This window comes from Mytilus galloprovincialis, chromosome 3 (assembly GCF_965363235.1).
Source record: "Mytilus galloprovincialis chromosome 3, xbMytGall1.hap1.1, whole genome shotgun sequence".
In the NCBI taxonomy this organism is placed as follows: domain Eukaryota; kingdom Metazoa; phylum Mollusca; class Bivalvia; order Mytilida; family Mytilidae; genus Mytilus; species Mytilus galloprovincialis.
This window is the reverse complement of record NC_134840.1, coordinates 56,714,523-56,732,390: the sequence shown is the minus strand read 5'-3', so window position 1 is coordinate 56,732,390 and position 17,868 is coordinate 56,714,523. Positions and strand designations below refer to the sequence as shown.

General features: G+C 31.8%; 2 protein-coding genes across 2 annotated transcripts; both read right to left on the bottom strand.

Annotated features, from left to right (window-relative positions):
- Positions 1 to 1,556: 1,556 nt before the first annotated feature.
- Positions 1,557 to 8,110, bottom strand: LOC143068400 (uncharacterized). The gene is made up of 3 exons (XM_076242411.1): positions 7,875 to 8,110; positions 6,323 to 6,381; positions 1,557 to 2,314 (listed from the first exon to the last, which is right to left on the bottom strand). The coding sequence occupies exons 1-3, from the start codon at positions 8,008 to 8,010 to the stop codon at positions 1,919 to 1,921; spliced, it is 591 nt and encodes a 196-aa protein (XP_076098526.1). The 5' UTR covers positions 8,011 to 8,110; the 3' UTR covers positions 1,557 to 1,918.
- A 2,329-nt stretch (positions 8,111 to 10,439) lies between these two features.
- Positions 10,440 to 17,214, bottom strand: LOC143068399 (ribosyldihydronicotinamide dehydrogenase [quinone]-like). The gene is made up of 4 exons (XM_076242410.1): positions 16,862 to 17,214; positions 15,302 to 15,552; positions 14,496 to 14,597; positions 10,440 to 10,838 (listed from the first exon to the last, which is right to left on the bottom strand). Exons 1-4 carry the CDS (start codon positions 17,040 to 17,042, stop codon positions 10,593 to 10,595), a joined length of 780 nt encoding a protein of 259 aa, XP_076098525.1. The 5' UTR covers positions 17,043 to 17,214; the 3' UTR covers positions 10,440 to 10,592.
- Between the last annotated feature and the right edge of the window lie 654 nt (positions 17,215 to 17,868).

The following is a 17,868-nucleotide window of genomic DNA, read 5'->3' as shown; positions in this document are numbered from 1 at the left end:
TTTGAAACGTAGATTACTAGCCCCTCGGACCCTCCATAAAAATCAAATGGTAGCTCCCTAACCAACCTGTAAATTCCAAAATACCTCGTGCTGAGTCACTAAAGTCGAGCGCACTCTAAAAGGTGTACCTGATTTTGTCCATATTTTTATTTGTTTTAACCAATAACTACATTAATAAACTTGTTTTAAGGAAATTAATGCTAGCACTGCATGTAATAAATAGGATTATTGCATAGCAATATAATATTTCCCACAGAAAGTAACCAAAAGTTAGCGTGCAATAAATTCCAATACTGCACGAGTGCAATAAATCTTCAACTTTTACTTTCAAATATTATATTGCTATACAATAAAAGGGTTATTGCATGAATATTGGGAATAGTGTCTCTCGTAGAACATATATTGCACTCACAAGCTCGTGAAATATAAAATTTTACTCGGAACAATATTCCCCAATTTTCATGCAATAACCCTATAATACATACTGACCGACATTAGAAACGCAACACTCGATTATTATTAATTTTTTTTTGAATGAATGTGTCACCGTCAAAAGCGTTGACTGCCTGTTACAAACGCCAAAATGATTGTCAGAAAGGTCAACAAACTCTCTGACATGTTTTGGGTTTGTTTTACGCCTTCTGATTTTGCATTTGTTGAACCTTTATGCGGTCGGAACTTGAGGGCTTTAAAGGTTTTCCTTCTGTCGATTATTTGGCAATTCAGTTGACGGGAAACATTTATGGCATGAATCTGTACGCAATGGCATTCAGCAATTTGATCAGCAATTGACGTTGCGGCCGTAAACATGTGTGGCAAATGACGTTGCGTAATCAAATTCTGTTGACGTTTCATTGTTACTACACGTTGATCTGTTCATTGATGGCCAGCAACAAATCTTGTCTACTTGTATCGTTGTCGGGAGTACAGTAAGACGAGTTTCTAAAGTCATACAGTATGGTTGCAGCACGTTTTTGTTTTCTTGTTTGCAGTATTCTTAAGGGCTGATTCAGTTTTTTTTATTTCTCAGTCTTGGTAATATGGAGATGCAACATTTTTTAACTGGTTTAAGTGAGGCAAAGGATTGAAAGAACTGTTTCACAAAGCAAAAAAACTGAAACAATCTTTCATGGGTCCCAAATTTCGCTTTAAGAAATTCGTGCGACTTCAAAAATTCGGTATGTTCAATAACCACAGGTAAGTCAGATTTAGATTGTTAGCATTTAGAGAAACAAGTATGGTAAGCATGAAAAGTAGTTGTAAGAGATTCAAACAAGATTTGTTAAAAAAAATCAACAAAATGAGTGTTGTGTTTTTAAAGTGGTTCAGTATATCAGTCATCAAACTGCTAAATATGAAAGTGCAGGAATAAAGGCTCCGCTTTGGATTTTCTATAAAATTTCCATATGTTTAGCATTGAATCAACACAAGGGTACACAATCCTTAAAGACATCTGAAATTGTAGAATGATTGAATCTCAATGTATGTCAAAGGTTGATAACACTTTTATTCTGTTTTGCCATCAAAAATATACTTTTATAATAACTAGGAAATCATTCTATGAAACGTGCTTTTTATTATAACAAAACAATTAACAAAAGGTATTAAATAATAACATATTTACACGCATGGAAGACATTGCTTACGTATATATGTGCACATTATTAATCATAACAATAATATTCATAGTGGTGTACAAGAATGCCAACAGCCTACAGCTGAGTTTTCACTATCAAATACATAACATCCAGACAAAAAAAAAAAAAATTCAACAAAATGTAAAAACTAAAATTATTTATCAACACCTTTATATTTCATTTGTAAATATTTTTTGAGGTCTGTAAAAAAAGTCCTCAGGATATCACTTAGTGATTACTACTCTTATAACATATTAATATGATATATTATAATCTTTTTTTTACAATATTGTACATGACTGCATTTCCATCCTGTCTCCCTGTGGGTTTAAAACGGATGAAATAGCCTTGTCAATAACCTGTTTCACTTTCCTCTCCATGTGTGGAGCACATTCAACATAACAGGCATAATCTGTACGTTTTGACAAGGCGTATCCCTCATTTTGTGACACGGGCTTCAAACCTTTGTTCTGTAGTTGTTTTAGCACAGCTGGGTTTTTGCGTAAATCAGTTTGGGTTGCTACTAACACAAAGGGGATATCACCCATGAAGTTTCGGATTCTTGGTAGCCATTTTTCTTTCACATTTTTGAAAGATTGAGGTTGCACCGCTGAATAACAAACTACGAACACATCTGCGTCTGAACATATTGTCTGTATTGTGGCTGTAGAAGTCTCCTGTCCAATGAAAGACATATTCAAATTAACAAGGAATTTCCATATTTTGTGTTTTCTTGTAGATAGGTTATTTCAATCAAAATGTACTTGTTTCCCCTTGATTTTTGCTTGTCATGTTTTGGAAGTTTTGTCAGATTTTCATAATCCTCTGGTTTTATCCATTTGAATGCCTTAAAAAATTTTGCCTATAGACCCCAATTTTTCTTTTTATAAATCTTTCACATGTATAATTATAAGTCATTTGTAAAAGTCTTATAAAATCTTATTTATTTTTTAATAGTTTTTGAGAACTTTAACTTGTCAATGATAAAGCTATGAAAAATCAAGAGAGAATATTTTCCTGCCAAAATTCCAATGGCTAATAACTCGAAAACAATCACATTGACCCCTATATTTTTTTGGCTTTTTTTTCTCAATTAATACCCTATCAAAATATACTAGTTTTATGAAAAGTTATTTATTTTGAAACTGAGCAGCAAACTTCCTTAAGGGCATACGATACAGTTTTGATCCTGTATTTACAGTTTGATGAAAATTTCCATATAGGCTAGTTTTTGCCTGCTTAAATCAAATATGTAATAAAAAAGATACCTTCATGTGCTACTTTTTGAGTTAAATGAGGTCGAAATTTTGTATATTTGCTCAAAATTCGGATTTGTGGCTGTATTTTCGCTTTCGAAAGAAAGCCATAACTTTTTTGTTTTAAAAGATAAACACAAATTGTTTTTTGTTAGATAATTTTTAATATTTGTATTTTATAAGTATCTTAAAAAAATATGCATTTGTTATTCAGAAATAACTCATATTTATCAAATGGTCATGAATTAAGAAAAAATCGTATTTTTTTGCTGTATATTTATCAAAATTAAAAAAAATCCTCTATTTACAGTTTTATAAAATTTGGTCCACATAATCTCCCTGCAAAATGAAACAAAATGTCGTTTTAAAAAATAGGGGTCCATTCTTTCGTTTTCAAATTAAATCAGTTTGAATGATAAAAAATAGTCGAAAAATGCATCCTTTCCCGATATGTCATAGTTTGACGTCGCGAAAATAACATTTTACGTTAGCAACGTCATTACCTCCCCTGTAACTGTATCGTATGCCCTCAAGTTGCAGAACTGTCCTGTATAAAGGAATTCAGGACGAGATCAAAATATTAATACATTTCAAAGGTCTTCATATTACGATTTTACAGAGTTTGTATACGATATAAAAACAAGGAGATGCTGTAAGATTGCCAATGAGACAACTATACACCAAAGTTCAAATAAAGTGGATGTAAAAATTCTAGGCAATTGTACGGTATTCAACAATGAGAAAAACCAATACCGTATTGTAGTGTTATAAAAGGCGTTAACATGAAAATTATGAAACAATTCAATTGAGAAAACCAACTGACTAATTTATCACTAAAACAAATATTAAAGACGTGAACCAAGGACAACCACTGAAATATACAGGCTCCTCGCTTGGGACAAGCAAATACATAATTTGGCGGTGTCAAACATGTTTGTGAGCGCTCTTAATCCTCTCATAACCTGTGACTGGTGTATCAGCAGAACATCAGATCGATACAAGGAAAACATCAAACAAAAACACAGACTGGATGTGGCAAGCTATATCGGTCACTTATCCTTTTTAAACAGCAAAAGACACTAATTACAGATCTGAGGTTGCTCGTAGTTCAAAATGGGTTGGAAGTAAAATACAAAAAAAAGCTATGAGGTTTGACTAAATGTTTGGCAATAAGAGAAGCCATGGTAAACTAAGTTTTTGATCAGCATTAAATCAATTTTGTTAAACATGAACTTCACAGTGTTAAATATCCGCACACATCCGCTTTTGGGTGCTTGTTAGCGATAGAGCTGATCTAAACAAATTTTTTTATTATAATAATAGTATTTGAAATAAGGCATAGCAAAGTATTGAAATGCCTTTAAGGTATAATAGACAACACATACATTATACGGAATTTCAATAACTGACAGCTTGTTGTTTAACTGATAATATTTAAAATAATTTCCTGTTGTTAACCTTGTAGATTTTTAAAGTTTTTATTTTAATATGTACTTGTACAGAACGGACTTATTTTAATATGTACTTGTACAGAACGGACTTATTTTAATATGTACTTGTACAGAACGGACTTATTTTAAAATGTTAGCAGCAGACATTGAAATAAACAGATTTTGCCATAAGTGCACGATAAGCCCGTCCCCCAGCAATTGTCATACAAGTTTGTGACTAATTTGATAAGAAATGACTAAACAAATGTTTTAAGGATAAACTGGAGTTATTGGGAGAATCGCGGTCACCTTATCTGAACCATTTGAATCATATAACTATGAACTATAAAACGGAAAGTCGTCAAAAGTATACAGATCATCCGTAATATTCTTTTAAAGCATGCAGTTGGGTCGTTCGAGGACAACTCTAGTTTTAAGTGCAAGACGTGTCGATTTAAAGTCTAATAACTTTGAAAGTGAAAAGTGAAAATCTTCAAAACGATTACAGATCACCATTGCAATTAATTTGAATTGAAGTGCATCGCTCAAAGTATAATGTCTTTCTATGTTGTGATGTTATACTACTGTTTCAGAAAAGGGAAAGGGTTTGGTACCATTAAAACGTTTAATCCCGCTGCAATAGTTTGCACCTGTCCTATGTTGGGAATGTAAAACATGTGAATAATACAAGGAGAAGTATACGGACCATAAGACCCCATTTTTTCATAATTTTGTAAAAGCTTGAAGTATAACTAGAAATCTAGTTAAAATGTTTGAATTTAGATTGTTTCTTCACGTCTTATCATTTAATAAAAACGCTCATAATCTATAATTAAAAGTTGTGTAATAATTAATTGTTTTATCCACATGTCAGTCAATGATTTTTTTTTACATTGAGCAATCCAGAACTTAATGAACTGAAGAATTAGTGTGTTGTCACAAGAAATGAAATGTAGATGTAAGGGGTCTTTATTGCCTGTTTACTCTTATGTATACTAAAATATGTAATATGTTTTGGAAAGTAGTGAATGTAGTTTTATTTTGTTTTCAAAAGTAAAGATGGAATGTTGTGAAGACAACATGACTCTGGCTTTTCAAATAATGTGCATGATCCTGTCCAAAGTCCGAAGTCTGTTGTCGTTGGTTGATGGCTGTTATTCATATTTGTTTTAACGTATATCATACTGTTGGTTTTCTTTTTTTATGTTTTAGTTAGCAAAGAAACAGTTTAAAGCTTACTATACGATATGGGTTTTGCTCATTGTTGAAGGCCGACCTTTATTTTTTTTTATCATTTCCGCCAGTCTCCGGTGGATAGTTATCACATTTGGCAATAAAAAATAAAAAAAAAAAAAAAAAATCACTGACAATTCAATTCAAGATAAACATTTCAATTTGATCTCGGTGATCAAATGATAAAAAACTAAGCACCCTCCCCGGAAATTTTAATTAAGTTGAAACAATATATATCGTGACTTTCCGATTCTTTAACTTTGTGAATACTATATTATTTATAAATTAGATCTTGACTTGATATACACTTCTTCAGGACATAAAGAATTTTAAGTACGTGTTGACAATAGCTTATAAACAATAAACTTCAAAAGATGAAACCAATAAAAGAGATCGTACCTAGTGTCAACATTAATTGATCTATATACAATAAAATGACTTAAATAGGGTTATTTTGAACTATTAATATTAATGTCAAACATAGGAAGTAAAGATAATAATTTGGACTAGAACATTGTTTGTTTGTCAATGTTCAGGTAAAATCACAAATTTTGATTGATATATGTAGTTAGGTAAATTAAAATTTCGAGTTTAGTTGGCTGTATTTCTGATGTAACGATGAAGGTATTTCAAGGACGTGCAGATAACCTCATATTTCAGGTGTGGTTGTAGAAGGGCTAATATTGTATAGATAATTTAAAATAAACTCATCATAGACAACAAAAAATGAAAGTTCGAACTTGGAAAATAAATATCTGTATTTTACCTGTTCTAACGTATCCAGTAACTGCATCTGTCTTTGTTTTCCTGACAAAGATATTACACCTGAAGAAAAAAAAGAATGAAATATTTAGCATGGCTAATGTCATACTAAACATAGATCCTAGTTATATAAATCTATATACTGATTCCTCTGAAAAGTTAAGTCCTGTAATATTGTTATATGAATCCAGTTCCCTGACTGGGTCAGGTTCTTATGGAAAGTTTGTGGTGAAACGTTTAGTCTACCTCGCCGTGGAGTCGGTATAAGGATTCCTTATAAGTGATATGTTTTTGATAGATTTTTTTAAATTTCAACTCCTGATCTTTGTAACTAAATTAAAATTAATGTTGCAACAACTGTGTGTTGAGTTGAACTCAGAAGATTTTGACTGAAATATGCACATTCAGTCTATCATTTGTTTTTAAACGCCCTACTCATTTGAAATATTTGGCTTTCAAACGCCTTTATGTGTCTGTCAAAAGTCAGAACCTCTGATCTTTGTTAGTCTTGTATATTGTTTTACCCTTGTCCCAAGTTGGGAACATCTGGCCTTTGTAAGTTTTGTATATGTTTTTGCTTTCCGTCCATATATATATTTCGGAGCCCATTGGTGGCATTGGGCTGCTTTTTGCTCCTGGGTCGAATTGTTGTCTCTTTCACACTTTTTCAGATTCCATTCTCAATTTAGTTTGTATCTTACAGTAATCTGATATTAATTATTCAAAAAAACATACGTCTCTTAGGCAATGGAATTGATAGATTAGTATGGTATCAGTGTACTTTAACCACAACATGTCTTATACTTCCAAAAATTATTGCTGATTTAGCGTAGTTTTATCGATATCCGACTTCCAACAAAGACACAAAGAACAATTGAATCGTGTAAACTTAAAAAAAATATATCATGACTTGAAATGACTTCAATTCTATTCTGATTTTTGTTGTAAATCATGAAAAGAATGTACCCATGCTCGTACCTCACCTTATTGAATTGATGCCCTAAATCTAATATGCGCCATCAAAAACTCTCCAAGAAGAATGTTTTTTGATCGTACCAAATTGAGATATGACGTCATACTTAAGACTCCAAACTATAATACATAAATGCATATAACAACACATTTTTTTTAATGAAAACTGTTGAAATAAGAACAACCTCCACCCAAAAAAAAATCTAAAAAAAAATAAAATAAAACTAAACAACAAACAACAAACAACAAACAAAACAACATCAAAACACACGGCATTATTAAAACCTGCAATAAGATATAATCAACATATTTTATTATTCTAGCTTAGGGACGATATCAAAATTTCAATGTAGGACAGAAAACTTAATTCACATAGTTTTATCACTGTACATTGATCTTTTGATGTCGTCCCGTATTCGAGTAATCGAATACTTTTTGGCAACTATTATACATTTTGCTAATTGATCTGTGTCCGTGAAAAAAAAACCCGCATTTATTGTTTTCTATCCTTTTGATTTAAGTATTCAAATTGAAGAACAATTCAACGCGAAGAAGTTTGTTTTCCTATAAAACTGTTGACTTACCAGCATAGTTGTCGAAGGCAGAAGGAACACAGTTAGTGGGGAATCTTTTTGTAGCATAACTAACGAGCATACTAGTTTTCCCAACACAATCATCTCCAACTACTACACATTTAATATAATTAGCAGGTACCACCATTGTATTGAAAATAATTGATTATATCAATCGCAAGTTTCATATCAAAAATAAATATTACTAAACTTCGCGCCATCCTATTATACGCCCTGAAGTCACGTGAGGTCTATATCCCACATGTTTTACTGTTATCTGACGACATACCTTGTATACCTTTCGTTTACAAACAAACTTGTTCAGGTATAAAATCAAAACAAACGTACAAATCCTATCTATGATAATATGTATCAAATATAGATGTTTAAAATATGTTAATGGTGTTCATATATTTTTTTAAAGTTGATTTTAATAGTTCAAAATAAAAGATTTATGTATATAACCTAAAGTTTTTAAGACTTGATCCTAGTTTTGAACATGATTATGCTTTTCCATCTTTAACGAGGACACCATGACTTTTGTCACGCAACTGTGTCCTATTTTCGTCACCCCAATGAATCAGAGCAAAAACTTACCAAATTATTTTAATTGAAAGAAAAGTCTCTTTAAATGCTCACCATTTTGACGCACCCATGCAGTCTCACTCTGTACTGAATAATCAATTCATTCGATTCCATTTATTTACTTCCACATTTGTATGTGTTATACCTTATCGAATGGTACTTGCGAATTGTGTAGTGCCAATAGTCCATGTATTCAGAACGAAAACAAAGTTACAAAACATACAAAATGTTAGCTCCTAAAAGTGGGTCGACCAGAATGAAGGGCAGGAAATTAAGACTGTTACTTGAAAATGAGGGTATGTTGAATGAGTGCAGAAATGTTGCTTCACATCAGGCCATCTATATACGGAGTATATAATTATATTGATCCCGAACAGTACAACTGGAAACTTTTTGGACGTGTAAGTACTTCGTCAGAACGGATAACCAGGGACACATTTGTATGCCATGGGAGATTTTAAGTCCTGACTTGAAAGAAATATATGAACATCGGTATAGTTACCTTGATATTTGTCAGCTTTCTTTTGTGATTAAGAGGATAGTTTCGGATAAAAAGGCCCCCACTGAAGAGAGACGGTATCATCAACGAAAACTTCACAATTATAAATCAAGATGTCTTGATGCTTTTAAAAAATGTTTTTAAAAGAAGCTAACGGTGGTATAAGATTTATGTTGACCTGAACTATCATGACAAAGTTTTATTGGTTTATGTTGAGATGTTTGTCGTTCATGTAATAACAATTTTATTGTAGGGTGTATTTTGCCAATGGTCATGTTAACAACGTGTACTATTTTTTTTTTTTGTGATAGGCTTTTGTTACTCTTTTGGTTCAATTATGATCAACCGCTATATAGTATTGATTAGCTTTATAATATTAAAGAGGCATTAGCTACGATTTCAACAAAAGAATAAAATATGTTGACATTAATAGATCTAAGAGCAGAATAAAAAAAAACAACATTTCGTAACAGTCAGTTTCGCTCAATTTCGTCTAAATAAGCTAAAAACATCACTAATGTATTAATGAATTGTAAAACAATTATTGAGCCCATTTCAATCCCTATTTATGCAGCGTCATTTCAATTTGGCATTCAGAAGAGTAGGATGCGCATGGTCATCGTGTGGCTCTTCATTAAAGAGAACAAAATGTCAACATTGAAAGTGAAACAAGGGACCAAAAAAATAAATAACCAATCGGTTGACTGAACCGAACCACAAAACAATCATTCATATGCATATAAAACGATTTACATACATCTTAAACCTCTAACATGAAACAAAACAGACCTAGAAATATCAGTCTGCATGTGCTCCCCGACTATTCATAAGCATGTTTATATTTGGTTAAGACCGGAGGTCATCTCTTGTATTTAAATAGGTTGACGTGTCGTCCGTTATTAATAAAAAAAACGTATGAAATGATGATACATTAAAGCAAGCCCGTGCCTTGGTTATTGTTTCTTTTTGATTTTTTGTAATTTGAACATTCGTTTTTGTATGTTATGCTATAAAACAGGAGAATTTGGGTAAAATCGATGAACATGATTTTGTTTGCTAATGCTTATTACTTTTTAGTCTGTGGTGCAACTAAAAAATAAACTTACCAACCTTTAAATTTCTAACCGTATTGTGTTTCATTTAAAAAAAAATGAAGATTACGGCAGTGATGAGCTGCAAAAATAAATAAATGAAACATTGCTACCATGGACAGTGTAGGTATTTTGCCTTCGATAGCTAAATATACTTATTTTGTTCCGTATTCCTATCTTTTTAAACAATAAATATGTTCTCACGTTCAGATATTATATATATATAAAATCGCCGTTATCTATCAATAAGGATCCCACGTTACATAAAAAGGGACATCTAATGCATTTATAACGATCTAGTATACTCTATGACAGACAGGTCTCTATTGCTACTTCTGAGATTTTTTTATCCAATTATTACTGAAACTTATTTGACATTCAAAACTTTGGCCATGTTAAAAAAATAATTTCAACTTTTTTTTAATTAAAAATAGGGGACAGATGTATAAATGATAGCAGCTATGAATAATGTAACAAAATGGAGAACAAAAGACTAAAAAAAACTACAATAAATAGTACATGTATATCACAGTTACATCAACGTTGTAAAATGTTTCATGGATTGATTCTATGTCCTATAGAACTCACTCTCTTTTTACCATTCTCTTCATGTAACATTAATGATTTGTGATCGAAGTCTGATAATTTAGGAAAACTTAACGGTTCTTCAGAAAAAATATTTTGAAACCGGCATTTCCAGTCTTTGAGATACTGTTGTCGTGTGGGATCCTCTACTAGTTTTGTTCCATATGATATCTGTGGTGACAGAACATCAAATCCACACATTCTTAACGTGCCATACTGAAATAAATCAATACTTTGGATATATTATGTGATGGATAAATACTGTACATTGTTTATCAAAGAATTGATGAATAGTATGTTTTTCTGTTCGATAAATGACCAGTGGTAAATATTTCATTGATATTCACCATGATAACAAATCTGACAATAATCTATAGGGACCAAGTGTACGAAATTCGGACAAATGACAATTGAAGATGTGTTTGTTAGGGACGCACAGTTTGTCTTGCATCAGGCCACCTACGTACGCCTTTGCTCCTGTAAAGGTTGTTTAATAAACGCAGAGCGTAACACTCATACTAGTCGAGGCGTCGGTTATAAATGTTCTATTCCAAAAATATCTGTCGTAATTGCGTTATTGCGATTTATCATGTGACATGCCGCACATTCAAGCGTACTCCTAACTTTAGCACTTGGTTTCAATGCCGGACGTGAGAAGTCCAGGGATTATGTCTATGCCCATTTCAACCCTTGGTGTATTTCGAATATGTATACACATGACCAATTAATAATGAATGAAATTAAAGTTTTTAGGAGTTATACGTTCAGCAGGTATTATAAGAATCATGTTTTTAATCTTCTGAAAATTTAAGATAAAACCGTTGTTTTTCCCGTTTGAATGGTTTTACTCTAGTAATTTTGGGGTCCGTTATATGAGGGGGGACAAGGGGGGTCCCAATAACAGCAAAACAGCAAATTGATTTGGCTTATAACAGATAACAAGGAATTGAAATGGACAAAAACAGATAACAGTAAATGAAATATTAAAATAAGTCGTGTCCTTGACAAATCCAGTATTTCTTATTACGGGTATAATCGAGGGTATAATCCTTTGTAATGAATTCCATTTTCTATGAACATGGTTTTCAAAATTATGTATCTAGATATGTATTTGGTATATTCTTGTCCGTCCGTCGTCAACATGTCGCACATTAACTCAAACATTCTTTAACCAATTTACATAAAATTTTGGGAAATTGTTTATATCTATTGACGTGAGCTCCCTATCGTTTTTTTTTTTTTTTTAAATTTTAGATTTTAAGTTTCTGAGTAATGGGGTTTGATAAAAAAAAAAGGTGTTTTTTTCAGTTTTCTGATAATATCTCAAAAATTCTTTCACAAATTTTTAAGGAATTTTGGTGAATTGTTTATATATCTATTGACATGAGCTCCCTTTCAATTTTATAAATTTTAGATTTTACGTTTCCGTATTAAGGATTTTCACTAATTAAAACGGTAATTTTCTAGTTTTCGGACATTAACAAAGAAACATTTTCAGCAGTTCTCATGAAACTTTGCTGAATTGTTTATATCTATTGTTGTAAGCGCCCTTTCGATTTTTTTTTATTTCCGATTTAATGTTATTCAGTTAAGGGGTTTATTCATTAAAAAAGGTGGTATTTTCCAGTTTTCGGACAATAACTCAAAAATGTTCTCTGCAGTTCTCATGAAACTTTGATGTATTGTTTATATACATGATATATATTGACTGATTTTTATAAATATCTGATATGACATTGAGAAGTTATTGAATATTTCAAAAAGGTGACGGGCGTATCATGCACTCATGGCGTAGCTGTTTATTTGTTATGGAATACTTTTTCAGCATTTATTTTTGTACAAATATCGAAACTCACACATGTTTGTAATTTAAATAATGTGTAATAAAATTGAGAATGGAAATGAGGAATATGTCAAAGAGACAAAAATTATATCTAGTAAAAATTCAAGGGCAGTTATGGTATCAAAGTAGGTCCAATTGACATAGTTCTTGTGTTTGTTGCTATTACAAAATGATCTAAAAGAGTTTGAATATATATATTCGCCTTCTGACTTTTTTAAATGCCCATTTAATGAGGTGTGTGAATTTTTTTGAATAAGACTATGAGGCAAAGTTGTATAGGGTAGAAAAATCAAAAGCACCAATTATAAGCATGCAATTTATCAAGTAGGACCAATTTTGACACTCCAAAAGTAATTTATTCCACTATTTTCAAAGGCCTTATTTGAACACATTTTTATCAGGTTTTTGATTGTACCAAGTCTACTAGTAAGTAGAATACATAGTTTAATAGGGGAACTATGGCTTAAAGTTGAAATACATCTTTAATTGTAATGAGTTTTGTGCAGCTTTGGAACCCAGTACATGGTGGGAACTTTCATTGTACAATGTATTTGGTTCTGCTTTGAAAAGAGTCTATGTACCATATAATATAAAAGCTTTACGAAGGATAATCATAATATATAATGGAATTGTCCTGGACCTCACTTTTGTGATGGGTATATGTTAATGGAATCCTTCTCCGAATATGGGACCAACATATTAGTAGTGGTAGACTCCAATGTCCAATGATCTTCAATTTCTACCGAATTTTGGCTGTCCCAAAAATGTTAACATCCCAATTTTCAATAACAGTTAACAGCAAATGCATTATCACAATAACAAATAACAAAAAAACTAAAAACCCAATAACAGCTAACAAAGAATAAGACAATAACAGCTAACAGCAAATATATTTTCAGAATAACAGATAACAAAGAATTAAAATGTCCAATAACAGCATAACAGCTAAACCCCTTGCCCCCTCTTATATATTGCTGTTCAGTGTGAGGCAATGCTCCGTGTTGAAGACCGTACCTTGACATATAATGGTTTACTTTTATAAATTGTGACTTGAATGGAAAGTTGTGTCATTTGCACTCATAACACATCTTACTATGTCTAGACTACATTTGTATTACTGATATATTTCTTTTTCTATTTTTAAAGTATGAAGATATCTTTGATTTTATTGGTATGTTTACAATTATATATAAACCTTTCTGGCATTCACGACACGCAGATAAACCAAACATACTAACATAAGAAGGTATATATACGCTGCACTAGTATTAAGCAAGATTTTATCACCCTTCTGAAGCACACAAGATGACACCCGGTGTATGAAGGTGTTCGTGGTATTGTTGGTTTGTTTGCAACTAATGCATTAAGATGTTTCTATATGTTTTTTTGGTATCTTTCGCCTATCTTTTATATAATAAGGGTTGGTACACTAAGGGATGAAGTTTCTTTTTGTTTGTTAGCAAGTAAACTTGACATTCATAATATAAAAGTATCCATATATGTTGGTTTATCTATTTTGTAATAAAGCAGGATGTACATTTGTATCTTGATTCTATAATGAAAATCTACAAGGAAAACAGAAAATACGGACATTCAATTTGCTTTGTCATTTATTGGATATGCTAATGACTTTTTTCTTTTGATCTTCAAAAATGTGTTTTCTACTAAGTTAAATGCACACACCCTCTCCCTTTGTACATTATATTAAGGCAAATATTTCATATGGTATTTAATAAAACCAGGATTCAATATAAAATCATTCTACCTTTAAATTAACCGAGAAGTTTTCCAAATAAGTTTTCCAAACACAGGCAAACTAGCTTTCTGGTGCGCTTAAAAGCAGAAAATATAGACGATAGTGTTTATTCTAATGTTCATTATACAGTAAAGCATTGTTTCCTTAAAAAACTACAGGTCAGCATGCATTCCTCGACTGGTGTACACTACTGAGTTTTTGTCTGAATAATCAGATTTTAAAAATGTATTCACAGTTGGTGGGAAAAGGGAATTAACTCTTTTCAATTTCTTACTTGAATTGGCCACAATAAAACATTAATATCGCTACTGAGACCTGTTGGAGATAGCATATCCCTTGTACAACCAGTTGTCAACGACAGCACTGTTCGTTTACCCTAAAAAAGAACACAAAAAGTGAACAACACTGTAGATAAATAGATACATACTTATGTTAATTTTAGCATTAGATTAAATAGTATATGGTAATGATGAAAATATGTAAGTCGGAGATATTTTAAATATCAATTAATTTTGAATAAATAATCGGCATATTTGCTTATTCTATTGAATATTTGTTTTATTCTAAATACAGCTGACACAATCACATAGAAACAAGTTACATGCTACAATAAACTTGTCTGATCTTCCCAAACGTTGCATAATATTGGACATATGTTTTTAAATGCGTGACCAAGAGGGATAATTAACATCTAACTCGAACTGCATGGCATTACAGAACATCGTCATTCAATTATAATTTTTAATGTTATAGTCTCTTGTAATTCTGTACAGAATGACTCTCTTTTTATATTTATATATTTTTACATTTAATGTAATGTTGTATTATATATTATTGAGAGATGAGACTGAATTGAATTGAATTCAATAATTAAAAAAGATGAGCTATAATCCCAGGTGACAAAGAGCAGAAGTGCTTATAGTCATTTTAATGTTGTACGTTCCCAAGCTTTTTAGTTTGTTGATTAAAAAATTGTCTCTAATGTACACACGCCTCATATCATCTCCTTCATAAAATATGCATATGTTCGCCCTTGGTCGATTAAAACAGCTTGAAGACGCATTACTATAATAAAAGTACCTTCATAAATCCCTGATCCAAAACATTCTGAGATTCGAAGTCAAAAGCAAAGCTATCACACAAAACACGATCAAACCATCCTTTCAAAATGGCTGGAACGGATGACCAGTATAGTGGGAACTGAAATATTACAAGATCTGCACGTTTTAATTTGTCCGTTTCATTAGCTATGTCCAGAGACTGGCAATTATGTCTATAAGCATGTTTTCCTTCTTCGCTGTAGTTAAACAAATTGGGATCTTGCAGAGGACCTGAAAGTCATAATTATGACAAAATAAAGTTACTGTTTTGTCTTACTGCAAGCATAGCCTGCACATTCCGTTTCTTAGTATTATCAAATTAAGATAAGAATGCATCCAACCGTATGCATTCATACTTGATTACGACTACTACAAAATTATTCAGTCTTTAGGTTTTATGTTGTGTACTGTTATTTCTCTTTTCGTCGTTTTTGGTTTTTCACCCATAGCATATTACCAGTTTGTTTTCCACTTATAAGTTTGAATATCCCTTTGGTATCTTTCGCCTCTCAACACTTATACAACGATAAGTTCTCAAGCTTTTTTCGCCTTTACGATGCGGAACATATAATTATTTCGTCATGTATTGTCCGTAACAAATGATTCTCAATGCAAAATTTAGTATATATATATATATATATAGAATAATAGGTAGTTTCGTTTTTGATACTGAGTATATCATGTGGAATATCTAGACGAGCCCGTAAGAGCGAGTTGAGATATTCCACATGATATAGTCAGTATCAAAAACGGAACTACCTATTATTCTGTTTATCGGTAATTATGACGTCACACTGTATTGCCTAATATTTTCAGTGATACAGCCAGTTCGTTAATACTCGAAAATATTAGGCGGAAAATATACGAATTACCGATGAAGGAAGATGTGGTATGAGTGCCAATGAGACAACTCTCCATCCTAATAACAATTTATAAAAGTAAACCATTATAGGTCAATGTATGACCTTCAACACGGAGCCTTGGCTCACACCGAACAACAAGCTATAAAGGGCCCCAAAATTACTGCTGTAAAACCATTCAAACGGGAAAACCAACGGTCTAATCTATATAAAAAACGAGAAACGAGAAACACGTATAAATTACATAAACAAACGACAACTACTGTACATCAGATTCCTGACTTAGGACAGGTGCAAACATTTGCATGTAAATATACACGTGTATATAATACTTTTCTTTTTTTCATCGAAATGAGGGACAAGTTGTCAGAATCGGAAATCGTTTAAGACCCATACATATTTTGAAGCATTGCTGGGGAAGTTTTTCTCATACGAAAGATGATAGATTTTTGCTATGTTCTACATGTTTTATATGTGTAGCTATATTGTGAACGTGACAGTTTATCGATGTTAATTGTTTTCCAATAAGTGTTAATTATAAAAAGTAGTCAAAAAAATTCGAATCGATTTCGTATTTATTCAGATATAACTGTATGCTACAAACAGGTTAGGACGTTTAAAATATTTTAAATAGACCATTTAAAAAGTTCAATCTTACATATATGTGTACATGTACTTACCCCTTATATCATTTTTTGTTGCACGTGGTTCAAAATGTTGTGAATACAAATCGGAGACTTCAACCGAATGTCCCAAACTTCGTAATGTATCTATGGCAGTATCCTTCAGAGCCCCATTGAAGGATTTCCCGTCTTGATGCGCATAAACAAGGAGCACATGTTTTTGACTTGGATCACACATAACGTGTACACACGTGTTACACAGGAGCTAATTGTACTTTACAGTTTGAACACTTCAGTAGTCACATTTTTAACATGTCATATAAGTCAGCGATTTAAAAATTTAAACTGCAGTTTAATTTAATTCAATGGAGCGTATTGTTGTTTCATGGGCAGATGAAATCGATTGCGTCAGCTACTCATAGTGGATAAGTACAAAATGTTCATTAACGGTTTCCGTTGAAAACTTGTAAAAATCTATAGCCTGATTTAAATAACCATTATTTGTTTATTTGTATTTAAATGTGTTCAATGTTACCATAAGTTATTATTCACTGCAAAAAATAATAAAACATAATCTTTTCATATCATTGTTGGACCATGCAAAGAATTATTTCACTACAATTAAGTTTCTATTGTGTTTCTGTTATTGTGAATTTTTTTTGAAATTAAGGTTACAAGATCTTACAACTCCCTCTGTCAGAGCCGAGGTCAGAGCTAACCTTATATTGGTTTGACTATTATGTTTAGGCATCTCTTGGTCATGTAGCTCTTCACGTGATTCTGTTCTTGTACAGCCTTGTCGTTTTGAATGTCCAATATCAAGTCAAATCCAGACGAAAAAACGTTTTGGATGCAAAACATATTGTAAGAAATGTTTGACGAAACATTTGCATAGTAGCAAAAAGAACAATAATTTATTGTGATGTTGTTTCTATTTTCTTGTTCTGTATTGTAACGCTAACCTCTACAAAACCATTATTTCCATATTTGATAGAAAAAAATAATCGACAAAAAGTTCAATTGTGTTTTCGTTTCATAATTAGATAACGATTTGTAATTTGCGT